Source organism: Sebastes umbrosus, chromosome 20, assembly GCF_015220745.1.
Source record: "Sebastes umbrosus isolate fSebUmb1 chromosome 20, fSebUmb1.pri, whole genome shotgun sequence".
NCBI classification, from domain to species: domain Eukaryota; kingdom Metazoa; phylum Chordata; class Actinopteri; order Perciformes; family Sebastidae; genus Sebastes; species Sebastes umbrosus.
This window is the reverse complement of record NC_051288.1, coordinates 12,928,270-12,943,792: the sequence shown is the minus strand read 5'-3', so window position 1 is coordinate 12,943,792 and position 15,523 is coordinate 12,928,270. Positions and strand designations below refer to the sequence as shown.

Genomic DNA, 15,523 nt, shown 5'->3' with positions numbered 1-15,523 from the left:
TTAAAATAAATAATCTGTGGGGGAAATACAAGAGAAAGTGAGGAAATGGAGGTTAAACACTATAATAAAAAAATAAAACACATTAACCTTTATACCTGGGCCTTAAATTGTAGATGTGTTGCAGGTCTAGTGGTGATTTTGACCAATCAGATGAATGTATTTTTTATAATAAAATCTTGTATAGTATTGTTTTAATGTCGTAAGTCAGAATCAGGACATTTCAGACAGGCACTAAACTGCTCCAGCACCTGAGATTTTTTGCAACTTCACTCCTAAATTTCTAGCAGTGGACGCTGCCAAGATATCAAGATATCACAGCTTATTTATTTCATATGATAATGATATTATCAAAAGTGTAGTATTGCACAAACATAAATATGTATAAAAAGTATTTATTGAATATAATCATATGCTACATTTTCATCCAACGTACAATAGGTTAATTCGTTCGCACCGTGACATGGTGTTACATCACATTCAGCATATCACAGTTATTAACACAGCACATCATTTTGTGCGTAAAGGATCAGAAAAAGTCTATTCTTTACCATACATATTTTTCCCATGTTGCATTGTTCCTGGATGAATAAATAAAGCAGAATCCTTCTTTTATAAACAAAGGGTAAACAGTGACACCATAATAAATCCCCTGCAGCTTCACTTCTTACTCTGCTTCCGGCTAAAATCAGTTCATGTTTGTTATCGCTTGGGCGACAAATAGAAAATTTTGTTGACTTCACTAATGGAAACATCTTTCAGTCTGGGTATTCCCCCCTTGTGGCAGTCTGTTGTCCTCTGGCCTTGAGCGTACACATCTGTGGCAGAGAGGAAACAATAAAGGGTGTTAGGGAAGTTCAGAACACCATGAGGAAATACTTAAGACTTGAGTGTTTTCTCATGTGACAGGCCTGATGTCAGATTAACTGTACCATGTATATTTATATTATATTATAATGTACAGTACATGATATATTGAGCTTTTAAAATACTTTTCCTATTGCCATTTAGAAATTAATTGCTAAAGTTTTTCTTGTTACTTGTAGCAGAAGTCATTGTAGTACTAATTACTGTATAGTTGGGGCCGGTAATGTTGCCACACAGCTGCATTGTCACTTAACCAGTAGGTCACAGTTAGCTATGGCCATGTCCTCACCTGTGATGTTGTCCACGGAGTCGAGTGGGGCCGTGTTGGTCATGTTCACCCCGAACAGCACCACAAAAGTGATCACGGCTGCAACCAGCAGATAGATTGGCACAGCAAGGGCCCAATACCTACACAAGGATGAAAAAGGTTTCAGTTAACGGATCATAAAACTTCTTATGTGGTACGTGTATTTCCTGAGGCGCACTGTTTCATTTAACAGTCAAAAGAGGGGACTCGTTACTGGATAACTACTATCAGATTATTTTCTACTTACTTTTGAGGCCAGTAAGTGAGACCTATTGAATGAAGCCACTCATCTGGTATAAATGCCCACAGGCAATACAGAACTGTGGAGAAAAGAAAGGAAAGGTCATAATGCAGACATGGTTGACAGGGTTTTTTGTTTGAAATCAAACAGGGAAATTATGGATTGGGCTTTGTTTGCAGGTGCTTTTTTAATATTTAAGAGAGATATCTTAAAAGATAAGATAATCCTTTATTAATCCCACAATGGGGACATTTGCAGGATTACAGCAACAAACAACAAGAGGCATCAATAAAAAAACTAAAAAAACAAGATCTAATAAATAAGCAATTAAACAATAAAGATATAGTAAGTAAGAAAACAGTAAAAAACAAGATATAAAAAATAGACAATGAGAGGTTGGGTTCACATTATTGCATATACAGTATGAATATGAAATGTTGATATTGTACAAAATATTGAAAATTGATATTGCACAGTGGAAATTTAAAGCAAATTTGTAGAATAATTAACCAAAACTGATACAGAGAAATATTTTTTTATTCTTCAGTAAATTAAATTAATATAAACTGTATATTATTTAAAAAGGGGTAAATGTATAGTATAAAAATTTGTTTTTATATGTATAGCTGTTTTTCTGAATTGACCACAAGCAAAACGAATCTGCACAAAATAATAATAAAAAAGAATGCAACAATGGCAACAAATAGATTGTTAACTTCACTTTTTAAAAAGTCAAATATGATAACATATTTTAAACCCAGTGGAATAATGTCTGTGATGTTATGTACATGAAAATGTATAAACATGCTATACTATTCACTTAGTGTCTTAGCTGGATTTTTCCATTTTAATGTTCAACATTTTAATATTGGTAGAGTGAAACGACAATATATGACTTACAGAAGCCAAACTTTGAGCCCAGGAAAAGGACAAACCCATAAATGGCTCTCTCAGGCAGAGGAGAGGGAGAGTTTACCACCATGATCTGAAACCACAACAAAAAAAACAGAGAAAGGTACGATAACGAAGAGTAATATTACGAGAACAAAGTCATAACTTTTCAAGAAAAAAAGTCGTAATATTATGAGAATAAAGTCATAACTTTACGAGAAAAAAGTCGTAATATTACGAGAATAAAGTCATAATATAACTAGAATAAAGTCACAACTTTACAAGAAAAAAAAGTCGTAATATTACGAGAATAAAGTCGTTATATAACTAGAATAAAGTCATAATAAAACGAGAATAAAGTCATAATAAAACTAGAATAAAGTCACAACTTTACGAGAAAAAAGTCGTAATATTACGAGAATAAAGTCGTAATATAACGTGAATAAAGTCACAACTTTACGAGGAAAAAGTCGTAATATTACGAGAATAAAGTCGTAATATAACGAGAATAAAGTCATAACTTTACGAGAAAAAAGTTGGATTATTACGAGAATAAAGTCATAACTTTACGAGAAAAAAGTCTTAATATTACGAGAATAAAATCGTAATATAACGAGAATAAAGTCATAACTTTACAAGAAAAAAAGTCGTAATATTCCGAGAATAAAGTCGTAATATAACGAGAATAAAGTCATAACTTTACGAGAAAAAAGTTGGATTATTACGAGAATAAAGTCATAACTTTACGAGAAAAAAGTCTTAATATTACGAGAATAAAATCGTAATATAACGAGAATAAAGTCATAACTTTACGAGAAAAAAAGTCGGTATTATTACGAGAAAAAGGTCGTAATATTACGAGAATAAAGTCATAACTTTACGAGAAAAAAAAGGAAATAACACGTAAAATTACTACTACTATACTATATATATATATATATATATATATATATACACTAATATTTTGACTTTATTCTCATAATATTATGACTTTATTCTCATAATATTATGGCTTTATTCTCATAATATTTTGACTTTATTCTCATAATATTATGGCTTTATTCTCGAAATCTCTCTTTTTTCCTCAATGTGGCCCTAATACTCGTACATTAAACCTACAACAACAATGATAACAACAATAAATAAAAATGAAAATGTAAACAAAATAACAGTTATTAATTTCCACTAATGTGTTTATAAATCCACAGGGAGCCACTGGAGAGGAGCTGAAGAGCTGCAGGTTGGTTAGAGACCCTCTGATCTAACAGCTAGCAGCAGCAGCAGCTAAGAACATCCAGATGTATTTACCTCTCAATAAAACACAGCTACCAGATGCTGTATGTTCCTGTCAGCGCACCTAAACGGAGCTTTAGATACAAGATATCTTCGACATATGCGAATTAACGTATTTATCATAAATATCAGTGAAGAATACGTTAAAAAAATACATTTATATCAATTTTTCTTACCAAAACAGAGGCTGCTGTTTTGCTTCAAAGCTGTTAATCAACTTCCTACGTATGGTCCCAACTGATATTCGGTCCGATGTGAAACCAAAAAACGAGTTTCCGCTTTTGGAATAAAGAAGTGAATGAAACATAAAAATATAATTTGAAAACTTATTAACACATCAAATAAATTGGAGTGAATATTATTATTGGAAAACTTGGACTGTAGTTGTTGGGATTGTTTTAGTCTGTAACTAACAAACTAACTAACTCGCGTGTGTTACGTAGTGATGGGAATTAAGGCTATTTTTAGTGAGTCAGATCATTTGGCTCAGCTCACCAAGAAGAGCCGGCTCTTTCGGCTCCCAAACGGCTCTTCATTTTACCACTACTGCCTTTTATAATTCAGACAAATGTATCGCTGTTTTGACCTATGATTAGTATGTGTGCACATATATCACTTAAATTATTCAATATAATTATACTAAACCTTATAATTTCCAGAATACCGTAATTTTAGATGCTGCTTCGTTTCCGACTGTCACTCATCTTGTCTGCTATTCGCGCACCGCATTCCTCTCTCTCTTTCTCTCCTCCTCTCCCTCCTGCTCTGTACCTGTAGACCGTCAGCGCGCCGTCTCTCCCTGCTTGATGGTATGATCCTTGTGTGTCATCACCTGATTGCTCACACGGACGACATTAACACAACATTCAGTCACAGTCAGTGCATGGAATGCCCGTGGCGCGGAGAAAATTGTCCTATCATTCTGCATTGAATTAATTAAAGAAAAAAAGTAAAGAAAAAAAACGGCTCTCGGATGGGAGCCGGCTCCCATCGTTCACTTAAAAGAGCCGGCTCTTTGAACCGACTCGTTCGTAACCAACACATCACTAGTGCTACGATTTCCTGTTTTTTGCCGGACCCATTTGGCTGCTGCACATCTCGGAAATATACATTACCAGCATGGCTTTTGAAGGAGCACCTGAAGTTTGCTACTGAGCTATTTTCTCAGCAGTTAAGGGACATAACGGAGCAATAGTGCGGCTCCAAGGTAAACTTACTGCGGGGAAACATTTGTAGGTGAGCCAGTGTTGACTGTTAGTTGTTTTAACAGTAACTAAGGTAACTAGTAACTGGTAACTAAGCGACGGAGCTCTGACTGTCCAACGTGGCTGAAGTAGCCATCATGTCAAAGGTGAATGCAAAGAAGAAAGACTCTCCTGCTAAAACACAACGACCCACATCTACAGAGACGAAATGCACAGTGAAAGAGAAAAGAAAACAGTGGATGACAGAGAAGTTCAGGAAGATAAAGCCACAAGCCAAGAACCAAGCAACCAAAGCTAAACCTCCACCTTCAGTGGTACCTCCTAAAGATGGCCTGCAGTTCTCTGCTAACTGGAAGCTACTACAAGAGGTTTGTCATTGAAATAGTTTCTTTATATATCATATATGTGCATTAGCTTTTGTCATATTCATTATTTTCCTGAATAACTTTGCTAACTTTGCTCATTCATTCATTCATTCATTCATTCTCAATGTGCAATATCATTTTCCACTTGTGCAATTTTGTTAATAGTCTGTTTATTGTCAATACTGTATATACTGCTCCTATTTTTATACTTCCTTCTATTTAAATGGTTCATATTTTGTTACACTTTGTTTAGCTCTTTTTATTTTTACTGTGTTAGCTGATGCTTCTTGTTTTCTGCATTATCGCCTTTGCTGCTGTACACTGCAAATTTCCCCACTGCGGGACTAATAAAGGAATATATTATCTTATCTTAAACTTTTTCCACAGATGTTAAAAGCCAGTCAACCGGAGAAGAAGCAGCAGCAGCCTGTGACACCGAAACCTCAGAATGGTGTCCTGCAAAAAAAGGAGGCTAAAGAAAGTTCTTCTAAAATTATTTCTAAGAACAATGTCAGTCCCGGGCAGACAGACACTGGGAAAAAAGTGAAGCACAAAACTGTTCCAAGCAGTGTCGTCCCCAAGGACTCTCAGGTGAACTCGAAGGTTCCAGCTGCCTCGGAGACGAAACAGTCTGCTGCTGCTCCGAAAAGGAAAAAAGACGGTGGAAAGTCAAACAGCGAGCAAGCAGCCAAGAAAAAGAAGCCTGTGGTTGAAGAGACGAAACCTACAGAGTAAGTGTACAGAACTAACTTCTGCTTATATTCAGGTCAAGAAGAACTGCGGCTGCTAACTTCATCTTGTTCTTTGCTATTGCAGAGCGGACATTTGGTTTGATGATGTAGACCCTGACGACATTGAGGCAACGGTGGGAGCAGAGGCGGCAGAGATCATGAGGAAGAAGCAGGGCGTTCAGAAACACAAGGACACAGAGAGCGCCCTGGTCAAGGAGAAAGCCTTTGAGGGGTGAGTGACGACAAAGTCCTTTTTGTAGCCTCACAGATGTAGTACAAAAGAGCTTGTGTCATACTGATTAAAGTGTAATGACAGTTAAGTCATTAAATGAGAAGTCCGATATGACCTGAATGCAGCATCGGCACCGGTCTAGCTGCAGTGTTGCCTGTGCTTGTGCTTTTAAAGGGCCATACTGCTGTTTTGCATATTTTAGTGCATTTTACAAATAGCGCATATTTAGAAGTATATATGACTTTTTGGGATATTTGCTTATTTGCTTTCTTGCCTTGAGATAGATGAGAAGATCGATACCACTCTCATATCTGTACGGTAAATGTAAGATGAGCTTAAAGACTGAAAACAGGGGGAAACAAACAGCTAGCCTCTCTGAAGGTAACACAATCTGCCTCTCGTCACCACTGAAGTTCACTAATTAGTGACTTCCTGTAGGGATGCACAAGAATATCGGCACATTACCGGTATCGGCAGATAAAGGCTTTAAAGTGAAACATCGGCAGCAGCCAGAAATCAACATTTCCTCCAATATGTTACATAAGAATAAATATGGTGTGTTTTACAGGGCGCCAGAGATGCAAACAAAAATTTGTCAAATGCAAACATACAGTATGTTTGAGAGAGCAAAGACAGTAGAGAGCAAAAGACAGAGAGAGAGAGGCACAGAGACACACAAGGGTGACTATCTGCTGTGTAACACAGAGGATTGGACTCAAGATGAGCCTCTCCTCTGGCACAAATTGATCTATGTTGTCAGGTGTGCCTAGACGATTACCCACCATGTCTACAAAGATACAACAACTAAACATTTTCATTGGTCGCACCGGTGCGCCTGCCAGTGGCCATCATGATAACAGCAGGCATAATAATATGTTAATTCCACTACAGGAACACTCGACGTTCTCTGCAGTTAAGTGGAAAAAAATATGTTCATATATGTTCGTATCAGCATCGTCAATTGGCCAAAATGAGTTGGAAAATATCGGCATATCGGATATCAGCAAAAATCCAATATTGTGCTGAGCTAACCGGCTGCTGTCTGTAGCCTCATATTTAACAGACAGACATGAGATCGGCATCAATCTTCTCATTAAACATTAATCTCAAGAATAGGCATATTTCCCCAACGTTCAGCCTATTTGTTGGACATCACTACCTACTATATTCCCTGGCATATCATACTGGTTTAGATTGTTCAACAAGATTTCTCTACCTTTCACACAGCCATTGGATTCTATTTATTTTGTAACAGCATGAAAATGAACTTGCAGAGACATAACACTTTGTAATTGACAGCAGGGACAACTGTGGGGTTTTTTTTTTATATCTGAGACTTTAGAATCAGCTTACAAACAGCTGCTTTTACTCCAAGAAAGCTACGAAATGAACGTAATCTTGTTCATGATGATCCTATTTTCAATTTGCTTGTGTTTCCCTTTCTGGCAACGTAGCTTGTGACTACAAATGTGAACTTGCAGCTGCTTTGAATGGATGTAAAACACATTAAAAAGTGTCAAACACAACAACATTCTGTGGAAAAAGATTAGCACTGAAGATAAATGGCCCAATACAGATACAGACAGAGTCAAATTCCTTATATGTGTAGACATACTTGGCCAATAAAGCAGATTCAGAATAACAATATGTAACAAAAAGAGACAACAGATCTTTCTCAGGCAGGTTTATGTAGTAGTGAAGACTGTCCTCTCTTAACACGCTGTATGCCATCTGCCGACTGTTAGCCTCACCAGAGCCGTGGCCATCGATTGCGAAATGGTGGGAGTCGGTCCTGACGGAGAGGACAGCATCTTGGCTCGCGTGTCCCTCGTGAACCACTTTGGGAAATGCATCTATGACAAATACGTGAAACCCACAGAGAAGGTGACAGACTACCGGACAGCCGTCAGTGGCATCCGACCACAGGACATCAAAGACGGTGAGTCTTGAAAGTAGTTGTAATGAACAATAAACAACTGTATGAAAAACTGAAACAAGTTGCTTGACAATATTCTTCATGTACTGTCACACCATAATTTATCATCCATGTTTGCATCACTGCAGGAGAGGATGTACGGACGGTGCAGAGCGAGGTTGCTGAGATCCTGCAAGGCAGAATAGTGGTTGGACATGCCATACACAATGACTTAAAGGTAGACTGGATGTAATATGTGTGAGGGAACTAAAATCATTTTCAAAATAAATGTAAGCACTTGTAAACCAATGTTAAACTCCGTTTTCAGATTTTACTCCTGGATCATCCAAAAAAGAAAATCCGGGACACTCAGAAGTACAAACCTTTTAAGAAGGCTGTAAAGGTACTTATACTACTTTAAAGTAGACATACCATGTGCACGTGAAACCCCCCGACCCAGTTCTCAGAATCAGTGTTTTATATGATTATTTCCTTTTTTCTCTAGAGTGGTCGACCTGCGCTGAGAGTCCTCTGTAGAGAAATACTCCATGTTAAAGTCCAACAGGGTGAACATTCATCCGTAAGTCATCAACACAGACACTTTTCCACTTCTCCAAATATGTTATAATGTGCTAAAATGTTCTACCTTTCTCTCACATTAACAACAGTCTTCTAATAATAGTTGATTTAGAAAACATCAGTGCACAAAATTACAAAGAATACCTATAAAAAAAAGTAAAACCTTGGACTGATCTCTCCGTCTCTTCTATCAGGTCCAAGACGCACAGGCCACCATGAGACTATACACCATGGTGAAGAAACAGTGGGAAGCAGAGATTAAAGCCAGCCATAAAAACAAAGACTCAGCCAAGAAGCGTGAAAGGAAGCTTCCTAAGAACAGGTGCAAGAATCTCATGGGATTATGAATTCAACACCAATCTGCAAGAGGACAGTATCATCCCAGGGTCAGAGCAGCGCTGACTGAAACGATCAAAGGTTTGACGAGATGTCCATAAAAATTAGTTTTTTAACAGATGGTCGCTCGGACAGGACATTCCAGGATGCGAAAGACTTCAACAAAGTCAGGAGTGTTCTACCTGAGCATCCCAGGCTGCGGCTCCTCGCACAGGAACCAAAACATCTGGGAGATTATGGAGCTTTTATTTACAATGATCCTTTCAGTCATTTCCTCCTTAAATCTTCCGAGAATTCATTTCCCAACATGGTGTTCCCAGCAGTCGGAGGCAGGTGTTCAAATCATCCAATTTCATCTCCTGAGAATTGAGTTCTCATGAGCACATGAGAACTCAATTATCCACCCACTAGCACACAATCCATTTGTTTGCATAACGGTTCCAGTATTATATAAATTGAGTGTTTAGATTAGGGATGCACCGATATCGGGCCGATCCGATACTGACTCAAATAGCTGGATTGGGTATCGTTGACAATGGAGCCTCTAATCTATTAGATTCAGTTCTATGTTTGTATTGTAATTCCTGTTAATTTTGAAGTTGTTTTACCAAGTTGCTGGAGTACGCTTTATTATTTTAACGAATAACGATTCAATAAATATACATCTATGTATTTATTTGTTACATTTTTGCAAAGTTAAGAAAACAATGTTTAGGTTTGGCCTGATGTTGCCTAACACATAACAGAATGATCCCAGTCACTTCCACACAGTGAGGCATACAGCTTATTAATTAAACACTGGTATCGGATCGGTACTCGACCCAAAGCCCAGGTATCGGTACCGGGACTGAAAAAGTCGGATCGGTGCATCCTTAGTTTAGATCTTTGTTCTCTCATGACTTGGTTTGTAGTAATGTGTTTCCTGGTTGCCTTAAATGTTTTAAAAAGTATAAATAAAACTCCTCATCTGTGAAACAGTGTTTGTCAAGTGAACACATCCAAGTCCAGTTTTACCTTAAACTAATCTCCGACAATATAGTGTCTTGTACGATACTATACGATACACTATATTGTCCTCTTGGGGACATTTGTCTTGGACTCAGTGCTGCACACCATCAGCTGCCTCCACAGCAGCATCAATAAATAGAAACATTAAAAACAAACAACAATCCACATGTAAACAGAGAAATGTAACCACAAACAACATATACTGCACATTACCCATATTGCACAAGATCTATATAAAACAGCATAAATAAGAGATAAAAATAAGAACAACTACACCAAGACGATATTGCACAACCCTATAGCCTCAAGAAACATTATTTAAAATTTTACATTTTGATCGAGGTGGGCACAAACAAGTTTTTAAAACAGTTCAGTTTGCATCTGGGGACTCTGTATTGTCTGTCAGATGGTAAGAGCTCATACTTGTTGCTCATTGACATCATCTTGATCACAGAGCTGCTGGTTTACAACCACATAGTTGTCGGATTATTTACTGGACATCACTACCTACTATATTCCCTGGCATATCATACTGGTTTAGATTGTTGAATAAGATGTCTCTACCTTTCACACAGCCATTGGTTTCTATTTATTTTGTAACAGCATGAAAATGAACTTGCAGAGACATAACACTTTGTAATTGACAGCAGGGACAGCTGTGGTTTTTGTTATATCTGAGACTTTAGAATCAGCTTACAAACAGCTGCTTTTACTCCAAGAAAGCTACGAAATGAACGTAATCTTGTTCATGATGATCCTATTTGAATTAATTTGTGTTTCCCTTTCTGGCAACGTAGCTTGTGACTACAAATGTGAACTTGCAGCTGCTTTGAATGGATGTAAAACACATAAAAAAGTGTCAAACACAACAACATTCTGTGGAAAAAGATTGGCATTGAAGATAAATGGCCCAATACAGATACAGACTGAGTCAAATTCCTTATATGTGTATACATACTTGGCCAATAAAGCAGATTCAGAATAACAATATGTAACAAAAAAGAGACAACAGATCTTTCTCAGGCAGGTTTATGTAGTAGTGAAGACCAGAATCAGAATCAGAATTGTGTTTATTGCCAGGTGTAAGAGATTTACACTAGGAATTTGCTTTGGTTATGTTGGTGCAAGTCAAACAGTATAATAACAAAATAGATAAAAACGTTAGAATAAAATAGAATTAAAAAAATTTAAATTTTAAGAATATACAATATACAAAATAAGCTTTAAACAAAAATAAACATGATATATACAGATAGTGCAAATATTGCCGGAGTGCAAACAATCAGGTATCAGAGGGAGAGAGAGGGATACAGTAGGGGGTGTTATTTAGAGTGTATGAAAGAGGGGGAGAGCCAGTGTCGGCGGGGCAATACACACGTGGACAAAATTGTTGGTACCCTTCCGTTAAAGAAAGAAAAACCCACAATGGTCACTGAAATAACTTGAAACTGACAAAAGTAATAATAAATAAAAATTTACTGAAAATGAACTAATGAAAATCAGCTATTGTTTTTGAATTGTGGTTCAACAGAATCATTTTAAAAAACAAACTAATGAAACTGGCCTGGACAAAAATGATGGTACCCTTAACTTAATATTTTGTTGCACAACCTTTTGAGGCAATCACTGCAATCAAGTGATTTCTGTAACTCTCAATGAGACTTCTGCACCTGTCGACAGGTATTTTGGCCCACTCCCCGTGAGCAAACTGCTCCAGCTGTCTCGGGTTTGAAGAGTGCCTTCTCCAGACTGCATGTTTCAGTTCTTTCCACAGATGTTCAATAGGATTTAGATCAGGGCTCATAGAAGGCCACTTCAGAATAGTCCAATGTTTTGTTCTTAGCCATTCTTGGGTGTTTTTAGCTGTGTTTTGGGTCATTATCCTGTTGGAGGACCCATGACCTGCGACGGAGACCAAGCTTTCTGACACTGGACGGCACATTTCGCTCCAGAATGCCTTGATAGTCTTCAGATTTCATTGCACCCTGCACAGATTCAAGACACCCTGTGCCAGATGCAGCAAAGCAGCCCCATAACATAACCGAGCCTCCTCCATGTTTCACATTAGGTACAGTGTTCTTTTCTTTGGATGCTTCATTTTTGCGTCTGTGAACATAGAGCTGATGTGACTTGCCAAAAAGCCCCAGTTTTGTCTCATCTGTCCAAAGGACATTCTCCCAGAAGCTCTGTGGCTTGTCAATATGCATTTTGGAAAATTCCAGTCTCGCTTTTTTATGATTTGCGTCCTCCTCGGTTGTCTTCCATTAAGTCCACTTTGGCTCAAACAGTGACGGATGGTGCGATCTGACACTGATGTACCTTGACCTTGGAGTTCACCTCTAATCTCTTTGGAAGTTGTTCTGGGCTCTTTGGTTACCATTCGTATTATCCGTCTCTTCGATTTGCCATCAATTTTCCTCTTGCGGCCACGTCCAGGGAGGTTGGCTACAGTCGCATGGACCTTAAACTTCTGAATAATATGTGCAGCTGTAGTCACAGGAACATCAGGCTGCTTGGAGATGGTCTTATAGCCTTTACCTTTAACATGAAGGTCTATAATGTTCTTTCTAATCTCCTGAGACAACTCTCTCCTTAGCTTTCTGTGGTCCATGTTCAGTGTGGTACACACCATGATACCAAACAGCACAGTGACTACTTTTCACCCTTTAAATAGGCAGACTGACTGATTACAAGTTTGAAGATACCTGTGATGCTATTTACAGGACACACCTTAGTTTAACATGTCCCTATGGTCAAACTATTTTACATCTTTTCTAGGGGTACCATCATTTTTGTCCAGGCCAGTTTCATTAGTTTGTTTTTTAAAATGATTCTGTTGAACCACAATTCAAAAACAATGTCTGATTTTCATTAGTTCATTTTCAGTGAATTTTTTTTTTCTTTTGTCAGTTTCAAGTTATTTCAGTGACCATTGTGGGTTTTTCTTTCTTTAACGGAAGGGTACCAACAATTTTGTCCACGTGTGTATATGATTATTTCCTTTTTTCTCCAGAGTGGTCAACCTGCGCTGAGAGTCCTCTGTAGAGAAATACTCCACGTTAAAGTCCAACAGGGTGAACATTCATCCGTAAGTCATCAACATAGACACTTTTTTTTCCAAATATGTTATAATGTGCTAAAATGTTCTACCTTTCTCTCACATTAACAACAGTCTTCTAATAATAGTTGATTTAGAAAACATCAGTGCACAAAATTACAAAGAATACCCATAAAAAAAAGTAAAACCTAGCATGTTGGACTGATCTCTCCGTCTCTTCTATCAGGTCCAAGACGCACAGGCCACCATGAGGCTTTACACCATGGTGAAAAAACAGTGGGAAGCAGAGATTAAAGCCAGCCATAAAAACAAAAACTCAGCCAATAAGCGTGAAAGGAAGCTTCCTAAGAACAGGTGCAAGAATCTCATGGGATTATGAATTCAACACCAATCTGCAAGAGGACAGTATCATCCCAGGGTCAGAGCAGCGCTGACTGAAACGATCAAAGGTTTGGCGAGATATCCATAAAAATGTGTTTTTAACAGATGGTCGCTCGGACAGGACATTCCAGGATGTGAAAGACTTCAACAAAGTCAGGAGTGTTCTGCCTGAGCATCCCAGGCTGCGGCTCCTCGCACAGGAACCAAAACATCTGGGAGATTATGGAGCTTTTATTTACAATGATCCTTTCAGTCATTTCCTCCTTAAATCTTCCAAGAATTCATTTCCCAACATGGTGTTCCCAGCAGTCGGAGGCAGGTGTTCAAATCATCCAATTTCATCTCCTGAGAATTGAGATCTCATGAGCACATGAGAACTCAATTATCCACCCACTAGCACACAATCCATTTGTTTGCATAACGGTTCCAGTATTATATAAATTGTGTGTTTAGATTAGGGATGCACCGATACTGACTCAAATAGCTGGATTGGGTATCGTTGACAATGGGGCCTCTAATATATTCAATTAAATTCTATGTTTATATACTATATATACATTATATACTTGAATTGTAATTCCTGTTAATTTTGATTTAGATCTTTGTTCTCTCATGACTTGGTTTGTAGTAATGTGTTTCCTGGTTGCCTTAAATGTTTTAAAAAGTATAAATAAAACTCCTCGCCATTGATACAGTGTTTGTCAAATGAACACATCCAAGTCCAGTCCTACCTTTAGCTAATCTCCGATAATTGTGTCTTGTACGATACGATACACTATATTGTCCCCTTGGGGACATTTGTCTTGGACACCATCAGCTGCCTCTACAGCAGCATCAATAAATAGAAATATTAAAAACAAACAACAATCCACATGTAAACAGAGAAACATAATAATGTAAACCACAAACAACATATATCGCACAATACCAATATTGCACAAGATATATATAAAACAGCAAAATAAGACTTAAAAATAGGAATAAGTACACCAAGACGATATTGCACAACCCTACAGCCTCAAGAAACATTATTTAAAATTTAACATTTTGATCGAGGAGGGCACAAACAAGTTTTTATAACAGTTCAGTTTGCATCTGGGGACTCTGTATCGTCTGTCAGATGGTAAGAGCTCATACTTGTTGCCATCATTGACATCATCTTGCTCACAGAGCTACTGGATTACAACCGCATAGTTTGTCGGATTATTTACTGCGTCAATGACAGCCAAAGTCTGTCCGAAGTTGGACCACAACAGCGTAATGTGTTTCACACATCCCCTCCACATGAGTTCTCAGATGATACATCTGTAGAAAGAAGTGCCTATCTTCTGTGTATTTTGGCTTTGGTCTCCACATAACTCTACTTTTAATGTTTTTTGAAACATCTCCACAATGTGCAAGACTCGAGTTTCATGAGGCTGATCTTACCTGTTTGGATCGGGGTTTCTCATAGCTGCACAGTCTTCTGTAAATGTGTGTACTTCCAGTGATAGAGGGATTTAGGCTCCTCGGGTGCCTGCAGTGTGTCAGTGTGATTTGCTGCCGATGGTTGATGGAGAATGTGCCCTTCTCATAGTAGAAATTAAACCTTGGTCAGAGGAGTGCAGGCTCTAAATTATTATGGAGCCCGATCAGACTCTGGAAGCCTCAGGCGGATGAATACGTACCTTCTTTATCTTTCTCTGACAAACACACCGGTACCCTTCAGCTTTAGAAGGATGAACTGTCTTTCCAGCTTCAAATGCTAGTGTATTTTTACAATAGTGCATTATATGGTTGCCTTGAAGCAAACGTAAATTCTGTATTATCTTACACAATCTCATCCATGCTGGAATTTCTATGTGATTTTTCTTTTTTTTTTTTGCAGTCATGGTGATGAAACAAGGGATTTTTTTGCTCCCTGTGTACCAACAGTATGACGGTGTGATTTGCTGCCCAGAGGCTGATGCAAAGTGTGCCCTACATTGCTGAAGTGAATGTGACGCCCTTGGTCTGCAGCCTGCAGGCTCTAAATTAGGCTCCGCATGGAGCCAGGTCTGACGCTGTGAAGGCCTCTGGTAGATCACAACAGAAAACCTCTGAGTAAATTTGGATGCGTGAGTTGACTCATCTGCTGA

At 38.1% G+C, this 15,523-nt stretch overlaps 2 protein-coding genes and 1 long non-coding RNA gene across 4 annotated transcripts; 2 read left to right on the top strand and 1 right to left on the bottom strand.

The window, feature by feature from the left end:
- Positions 1-376: 376 nt before the first annotated feature.
- Positions 377-4,005, bottom strand: LOC119479365 (phosphatidylinositol glycan anchor biosynthesis, class P). Of its 2 annotated transcripts, none has more exons than XM_037754876.1 (5): positions 3,773-4,005; positions 2,313-2,397; positions 1,419-1,491; positions 1,154-1,272; positions 377-815 (listed from the first exon to the last, which is right to left on the bottom strand). In XM_037754876.1, exons 2-5 carry the CDS (start codon positions 2,392-2,394, stop codon positions 700-702), a joined length of 390 nt encoding a protein of 129 aa, XP_037610804.1. In that variant the 5' UTR covers positions 2,395-2,397; positions 3,773-4,005; the 3' UTR covers positions 377-699. The 2 variants fall into 2 exon arrangements, with proteins under 2 accessions (XP_037610804.1, XP_037610803.1); XM_037754875.1 differs by lacking the exon at positions 3,773-4,005 and adding an exon at positions 3,633-3,766.
- A 657-nt stretch (positions 4,006-4,662) lies between these two features.
- rexo4 (REX4 homolog, 3'-5' exonuclease) lies at positions 4,663-9,936 on the top strand. Its single transcript, XM_037754873.1, has 8 exons — positions 4,663-5,169; positions 5,554-5,897; positions 5,983-6,129; positions 7,875-8,068; positions 8,194-8,282; positions 8,373-8,447; positions 8,550-8,624; positions 8,818-9,936. Exons 1-8 carry the CDS (start codon positions 4,939-4,941, stop codon positions 8,968-8,970), a joined length of 1,308 nt encoding a protein of 435 aa, XP_037610801.1. The 5' UTR covers positions 4,663-4,938; the 3' UTR covers positions 8,971-9,936.
- Positions 9,937-12,911: 2,975 nt separating this feature from the next.
- Positions 12,912-14,096, top strand: LOC119479527. Its single transcript, XR_005204694.1, has 2 exons — positions 12,912-13,055; positions 13,252-14,096. It is a non-coding gene; the product is annotated as an uncharacterized LOC119479527 (long non-coding RNA).
- Positions 14,097-15,523: the final 1,427 nt, after the last annotated feature.

Excerpts from the sequence above, each read along its gene's own strand:
- LOC119479365 (XM_037754875.1), bottom strand. The coding sequence starts at position 3,719 with ATGATAAATACGTTAATTCGCATATGTCGAAGATATCTTGTATCTAAA. Across the intron at positions 1,492-2,312 it reads GGGCTCAAAGTTTGGCTTCT|TTCTGTATTGCCTGTGGGCA; the intron begins GTAAGTCATATA and ends TTTTCTCCACAG. Across the intron at positions 1,273-1,418 it reads CTCACTTACTGGCCTCAAAA|GTATTGGGCCCTTGCTGTGC; the intron begins GTAAGTAGAAAA and ends ATCCTTGTGTAG.
- rexo4 (XM_037754873.1), top strand. The coding sequence starts at position 4,939 with ATGTCAAAGGTGAATGCAAAGAAGAAAGACTCTCCTGCTAAAACACAA. Across the intron at positions 5,170-5,553 it reads ACTGGAAGCTACTACAAGAG|ATGTTAAAAGCCAGTCAACC; the intron begins GTTTGTCATTGA and ends CTTTTTCCACAG. Across the intron at positions 8,625-8,817 it reads AACAGGGTGAACATTCATCC|GTCCAAGACGCACAGGCCAC; the intron begins GTAAGTCATCAA and ends CTCTTCTATCAG.